At 31.8% G+C, this 7909-nt stretch overlaps 1 protein-coding gene across 4 annotated transcripts in view; it reads left to right on the forward strand.

The window, feature by feature from the left end:
- Nucleotides 1-7909, forward strand: part of LOC103258466 (ankyrin repeat and KH domain-containing protein 1) — a 125880-nt gene that overhangs the window by 95647 nt on the left and 22324 nt on the right. For all 4 annotated transcript variants that reach the window (XM_008056130.2, XM_021711398.1, XM_021711399.1 and 1 more), the window contains 4 exons: nucleotides 5176-5321; nucleotides 5476-5587; nucleotides 6066-6211; nucleotides 7373-7515. In XM_008056130.2, the coding sequence (XP_008054321.1) occupies nucleotides 5176-5321; nucleotides 5476-5587; nucleotides 6066-6211; nucleotides 7373-7515 (547 nt within the window). The remainder of the gene's footprint in view (nucleotides 1-5175; nucleotides 5322-5475; nucleotides 5588-6065; nucleotides 6212-7372; nucleotides 7516-7909) is intronic.

The raw sequence follows: 7909 nt of genomic DNA on the forward strand, positions 1-7909 counted from the left end.
ATACACATACAGAAAAAAACAAAAGGCCTAATAACCTTAAAGTATATGTTTCTGTTTATTGTTGTGTGGAAAATTACAACTAGATATGAAATGAGGTGCACAAGTTTACTTTCCCTTTCATTGTCCTTGCAGCAGTGGGAAAACAGTGCAATTAATCATTTACCTTCCTAAAGATGGCTGGTGAATGTATCACCTCCATGAGAGCCCAGTTCAGAAATGCAGCCAGAATGGCTGTTGACAGTGGATGAAGACCAAGAACTAAGATGTAGCTGGAGTGATATTCAAAGGCAGGCCAGTCCTCTGTCTCTTGATTGCAACATTTTTTTCCTTACTGTTGTCTGTTTCCTCTTGTCATATTCTCCTCCCCTCCTCCCATCCCAATTATGCTATCTCAGTTTCCTTTCTTCTTTTGTGAGCCTTTAGTCTTCCTAATCTTTACTGAATCTTTTAAAATGTGGAATAAGATTACTTAAATCAGGAATTTTAATGGGCGTGTGTATGACTTCCAATGGTTATAGAATTGTGATAATGCCTTTGAAACTCCTCTGAGTATGTATGTTCTCATTCTGCGGAGGAGGAATGTCTTCATTTCCTTAAAATTAAAATGCTAGGAAATGTTTTAAGGAGTTAGGTAGGCTCTTTATTCTTTAATTTGGGTTTTTATATTTTTAGCTGTTAGCCACAAATTAATTTTGTATCATTAGCATTAAAAGTTGTTATAAATTGTGAATAAACTCTTATAGTCAATTTATAGTTCTGATTTCTCATCTGGGCAAAAACAGATATGTGTGAAATAAGATGAATAATGATGAAACTGGTGAACTGGGAATAATATTATTAAGACTTTGGGTTCTGTAACTAATATTATAATGTTCCTAATTAGTTATTAAACACATATTACTCAACAATTCAGTTATAACTTAGAACTTAAAAAAAAAAGAATGTAGAGATAACGCTAAAGGAAACTTGTAGCTGTTACCTTTATGGTAATATTTACATATGGTTCTTATAGGGAAGGTCAAATTTTTTTTATTTCACTGAAGTGTTTGTTAAGTTAGTCTTTTACAAAGTTCACATGAAACTTTAAAAAATTGACTTAAAATATATCTTAATTATATAAAATTTAATTTGTGTTAGATATTAATACCTACCACATCATACAATATTCTTTTATTAATAACTTTTAACTTTTAAATCAGCCAATCAAATAATGGGCTTGAAAAATTAAATCAGCCAATAAGTACAAAAATTATCTTTATATAAAAATTTTCAGTTGTCTGTTTTGAAATATATGGCAATAATTATATTTTTCTTTATTGAAGATGATGAACCTGTCTTAAAATTTAAGTATTTTTTTCCTATATCCAAGTTTCTTAATTTTCTTAATTGAGGGTAAAAGAAATTAGACAAGAGTGAATTAGGTTTAATATCTAAGTCTACAGTTATAAAATATAGTTATGTATTGGTGTGATTATAAAGTAGTCCAAAGATGTAATTAATTTTACCTAAATTAAATCTAGTTTTCAACCTCATATTTAATAAAGGACAGAATACTTACATTCTTAAAATTTTATTTTAGAGACTATATATAATAGCAATAAATTTCACTCTTTAAGTATAGGAGTATTTTTAAAATTTCTGTTCTCTCAAAATATTTGTTGTGATAATGAGTTGTTTATGTACATATCTTATTAATGTTGTAACTGGATTAGCTGACTAACTTAGCCTTTTAGTGTATAGTCTTACTTGTGTCATATGTGATATAGTCCCAGACAGAATATATATACATATATATAAACGCTTGATTAGGAGCATGGTTCCTCAAATCCTTTTCTTCTGAAAGTGAGTGCTGGGCTTTTAGCAGTTACCACAGTAGCAAGTGATTCTCAAAGTTCAAATGTCTAGAAATTTAAAGCAATTTAAAGAAATTCAAAATAGCTTTTACCATCTAGAACTGTTTAGTAAAAATTTCATTTATAATATAGTAAGGAGATTGGTTAAAAATCAACTAATATCTATTTACATTTATTGAGTACTTACCATGCAATAAGCTTTGTGCTAAGTGCTTTATATACTTTATCTCTTGGGCTATTGGTAATAATCATTTAAGTAAGTCCTCTTCCCACCTCTGTTTTTCAGTTGAAAAACTGAAGCTTAAGGAAATTAAGTAAGTGTCAAGTTTCAAATTTAGTTCAGCCAGGTTTAAGAACCTTAGCTGTGATGTATAAGCATATGTTTCAACTTTTTCTATACCCTGGGTAACATAGTAAGACCTTGTTTTTGCAAAAAAAATTTAAAAATTAGCCAGGCATAGTGGTGTGTGCCTGTAGTCCCAGCTAATCGGGTGGCTAAGGCAGAAGGATCCTTTGAGCTCAAGCAGTTGAGGCTTTGGTGAGATGTGGTAGTGACACTGTACTTGAGTTTGGGTGACAGAGTGAGACCCTGACTCAAAAAAAAAGTTCTGATTTATCTTAAAGTATTATCTCCTTAGATTTCTAAATTCGACTAAATAATAATTTTCCTTATTTTTATATTAAGATTTTATGTACATGTAAGTTTTAATATAGTTTTTTGACCTTTTAGTACATTGTTACTGTCATTGGTATCTTAATAGACTCTCTTAAAACAAATTGCACTTTTAAAATATCTTGCTTTAAGTATCTGTGATAGTCAATGTAGGCTTAAGAATACAAAATGAGAAAGTCCTCTTATTTTGAGGGGATTTACAGTAAAATGTATTTAAATAATATCTTTTAATTGACATTAGTATTTTATGTATATATCTTTACACAATTATTTAATAAAGTTACTATTACATACAACAGATTATAGTAATTACATTTATGAAAACCTTATAACATTTTATGTATACCTAGTATTATGAGATTTTAAAATAAGATTTATTATTATTTTCCATATTGCCTATAAAACTGTCTTTCAACTTGATAAAGAGTCAAGAAGAGTGTTGCACCTAGCTCCTCTAACACCTCATTTTAGAATAGTATATAGATTGCCAGGCATGGTGACTCAAGTCTGGAATCCGAGCTACTTGGGAGGCTGAAGTGTGAGGATCACTTGAGCCCAAGATTTCAAGACCAGCCTGAGCAACATAGGAAAACTCTATCTCTAAAATAAATAAATAAATAGTGTATAAATGTAATTTGAATTATATATTGAGCTTTGTGGTAGCAGTCTGCCTTAGTTATTTTTAGAGGTGTTTCATTCAGAGGTAGGAAATGTTTTAGAAATTATGAAAATGTCATAGTTCTGGTATAATTTTAAAAATATGACCTTTATTCCACATGCACCTTTTAAACCTCTTGCTACTTTCTAGTTCTCATTTGTAATTTATCCTGTTAAAGTTGCTGTCTATGAAATGTTTCTAATTGTTATTACAAGGAAGAAAAATGCCTCTAGGAAAATATAGTACAAATATGTACAGTTATTGATGTAACACATTTTTGGTCACAGAGCTGTTAAATGCACAAAAGTATTTTTAAAAAGCCATCTGTGTAAAGAAGTCTCTTATAGCATCACATCCTAGCATAGCGCTCTAATAAGCTATTTAAATTTTTAAAATACCTATTTTTTTAATAACAAAGATAATATAAATAAACGAAATAATGATAGACAAGTAGTTCTTTACTAAAGTATATGTTAATAATTATGGGACCACTGTTAAGAGTCTTACTATTAGAAAAGCTCTATAATATTATCAATCTTTAGTGTCTTGTTTTTTCTGAACTGTTTTCCAAACATACCAGCTATTTTGAGGAGGTGTAACAATACTATCTGCTTTTAACTCATTGAAGGACAAAATTTTTAAATCTTTTTAAATCTTTGCTTCCATTTTGCATTTTCTTATAGGTGAAATACATGATCATTCCTATTTGTAACTAAATAGTTAAATTATGTTATTTATGTGGTGACAGAAGCTACAGAAATTTACTTTGCCAAGGTGGTTATATATATTGGTGGACAAGATGGGAGTAGCTCATCTTAAGATGCGGGCATTTTAAACTTTATTAAGTTATTTAAACTAGTAATAGACAACTGAGTCATTCATACTTGTTATGAACAGTATCTTTGAATAGGATCTAGTCATATCAAAATTCTAGAGAGAAAACATTTTTCAACACTTAAAATAATTATTTTTCTTGAGTGTTTTTGATTGACTTTTCATCTGGGTACAAATATAAGGTTATTGCTATCACTGAAGTGTTGTTAACTTTTTCTATCTTATTAATGATTATATATTTTTTCTTGAGTGAATAGTAATATCTTTATTTTTTAATACACTGAATAACAGTAATAAAAATCCTATAAGATATCTGATAGTTACATTTACTGAGCACTTACCATGTGCCAAACACTGTGTTAAATGCTTTATAGGTAGTGTCTCATGGACTACTCACAACATCCCTCTGAGATAACTTTTATTTCCCCCTCTGTGGATTAAACGCCATCTCTTATGAAACATAAGAAATATTCCAAGACATAAAAGATACATAATTTCAGTTAACTCAGCTTTTAAACACCAAATTTGGGATTCCAAATAGAGCTTGAATGTTCATTTTAAAAACAGTTTAACTTTCAGACATTGGTTTATTTTAGCAAATTTTCAAAATAAATATTGAATTTTATTTTAAAGACACATACTACCTGCTGTGTATGTGAGAAATATTGTAACTTATTCCCCTTTTTTCTTTCTCCCCTCATTTTTTTTTTGCACTGTCCACAGGATATTTGTATCTAATTGGCTTTTACAAACTGAAATATAAAACTCCTTTCATTTTTTTATTGGAAACTTTTTTCTCCCTGTTGACAATGTAAAAAGCTACCGTGTATTATATATACACTAAATAGCAGGCACTGTGTTAAGTATTTTACCTGTATTATCTCAGTAATCCTTCTAGCAACCTTCTAGGCAGGTATTAGTATTATACCTATTCTACATATAAGGAAAATTGAGGCTCAGAGATGTGAAATTATTTGCCCAAGATTAGAATGTTAGCATTGAAACTAGTGTGCAAATGTAGGCTATCTAATTTTAAAGCTTGTGATTTAACTACTCTGTAGATTACTTCTATGGAAATTTCTGTTTTCTGTGTTTTTCTGTGTATAAACAACCTTACTCTTTAAGTGGAATTTACCAATATGAATATTGTTTTTCAGCTGTGAGTAGCAGAGTGCCCACTGGTTCAAACATTTCCTCTCAGACCACAGAGTGTCTTACACCTGAATCCTGTTCGCAGACTCCAAGCAATGTGGCTTCCCAATCTATGCCCCCTGTGTATCCTTCAGTTGACATTGATGCACATGTGAGTTGATCCCTTTGCTTAAACTTATTTTGCATATTCTGATTTTCTTTGGAAATGAAAATTATCATTGTACATTCGTTGTGAAAAGAAATATTATTTGCCCTTCAGTTGATAACCCTTTTATTTAAACAACTTGCTTATTTTTCTCTTCTAGACTGAGAGCAATCATGACACAGCATTAACACTAGCTTGTGCAGGTGGTCATGAAGAACTTGTATCTGTACTCATTGCACGGGATGCTAAAATTGAGCACAGAGACAAAAAAGGTAAGAAATATCAGTTAGAAATAAAATCTGAGTTTAGTTACATCAGAAAACAATTGTAGCTTTTTAAATTATCCATAAATAGCTCTTAGACCATCTTATCGATAAGTAGGATAAGCATTTTTCAATTAGGAATATTCAGGTTCATTAAACTACAGAGCCAAATTTCCAAAAATTAGACTATAGATAATTATTGAAGTAGTAGACCAAGTTGTGGTTGCCCTTCTCCTTAATCCAAAGGTAGTTTGTACAGAGACATCACAGTTTATTATGGATATAAACCTTAATGGTTTTATTCATTTAACATTTCTTTTTTTATCAGGTGTTTGGGTTTTTGTCACTAATAGGGTTTAGAACAGTTTTATGTTAATTACAGTATCTGTCCTGAAGGCTTATTTTCCCCCCTAAAATAATAGAGAATTGAAAACAGTGACTTTAAAATAAATAAACACAAATTTGAGATTTTTATGTTCTGATTTAGGTTTCACACCACTGATCCTGGCAGCAACAGCAGGACATGTTGGAGTTGTTGAAATCCTTTTGGATAAAGGTGGGGATATAGAAGCACAATCTGAACGAACCAAGGATACTCCACTTTCATTGGCATGTTCTGGTGGACGCCAGGAGGTATGTTAATGTTTTTTAAAAATTGCTTATATTTTAAAATATGTGTGATTAGTATTTTAAGTACATGAATAAAACTTGCACTTTTTTTTGTTGTTTGGTTGGTTTTTTTGGAAACAGGGTCTCATCTCCCTCTGATACCCAGGCTGGAGTGCAGTGGTACAATCATAACTCACTGTAATTACAAACACTTAGGCTCAAATGATCCTTCTGCCTCAGCCTCCAGAATAGCTAGGACTACAGGCATGCACCAATATGCCTGGCTAATTTTTTAAAATTTTACTTATTAAATTTTTTTATTTTTAATTTTATTTTTTAGCTAAAAATTTAATTTTATTTATAAATAAATTTTATTTATTTGTATTTTTGTAGAAACGGGGTCTCACTATGTTGCCTAGGCTGGTCTTGAACTTCTGACCCCAAGTGATCTTTCTGCCTCAGTTTCTCAAAGTGTTGGGATTAGAGGCATGAGCTACTGGTGCTCGGCCCTGAATGTGTTTTGACATGCTCCATATATTTTCTGAGGAATGGGATGCTTTTGTTAAGTTTAATGGGAATATTAATGCCCTTTTAAAGAATCTGTTTCTTTTTTTTTTTTTTTTTTTTGAGTCAGAGTCTTATTCTGTCACCCAGGCTGGAGTGCAATGGCTCACTCACAGCTACCCCAGGGTTGACCTGCTGGGCTCAGGCAATCCTTCCACCTCAGTCTTCCAAGTAGCCGGAACTACAAGCACGTGCTGCCACACCTGGCTAACTTTTTGATATATTGTAGAGATGAGGTCTCACCAAGTTGTCCAAGCTGGTCTTGAACCCCTGGGCTCAGAAAATCCCCTCTTGCCTCGGCCTCCCAAAATGCTGGGATTACAGGCTTGGACCATTCTAACACATACTAGATGCAAATTCCTTGCCCAATAATTGATGAATGGAAAGGATAACACCTTGTTATTTTGGCATAATTGGGATTTCAAAGCTCTGAATTCCTTGATATGAAATTGAATCAGTTTCTCTAGAGCTGGTATTTTAATATTTAGGGCCTAATGAAATGTTATTAGGATGTCAGATCTTTAGATGAGAAAGTTGTAAGTCCTATTTCTTTGTGCTTCCTTCATCATAAGTTGAGCCTTTGGCGTAAACTTTGTTTTCTGTTCATATTTTATTTTGTAGGTGGTAGACTTACTGCTGGCTCGAGGTGCAAATAAAGAACATAGGAACGTGTCTGATTATACACCACTGAGTCTAGCTGCATCTGGTGGATATGTTAATATTATTAAGATTCTGCTTAATGCTGGGGCGGAAATTAATTCAAGGTATCACTTGTTCATTTTATTATTCATGATTAGTAAGTTACTACCTTGAAGTTAAGTGTATACCCCTAAATGTCTGGACAGATACCATTTTAATTAAGATAGTACTAAAGTTACAAAACCAACTTTATTCCTATAATGTGCTTATAAGTAATCTCAACTTATTTCAGTAATGTGGCTGCTTTTAAAGAGGTCTCATTTCAGAAAGTACTGTATTCTATGACTATACCACCCTGAATGTGCTCAGTCTCTTTTGATCTTGGAAAAAGTACTTAGTTATGAAATTTATAATCCCTAAGTAGGGGTTATTTTTATTTTTGTTTTTTTTGAGTTGAAGTCTCACTCTGTCGCCCAGACTGGAGTGCAGTGGCCACTCCTGGCCACTGCAGCCTCGACA

Source organism: Carlito syrichta, unplaced genomic scaffold, assembly GCF_000164805.1.
Source record: "Carlito syrichta isolate Samal-C Ts95f unplaced genomic scaffold, Tarsius_syrichta-2.0.1 Scaffold302231, whole genome shotgun sequence".
Taxonomy (NCBI): domain Eukaryota; kingdom Metazoa; phylum Chordata; class Mammalia; order Primates; family Tarsiidae; genus Carlito; species Carlito syrichta.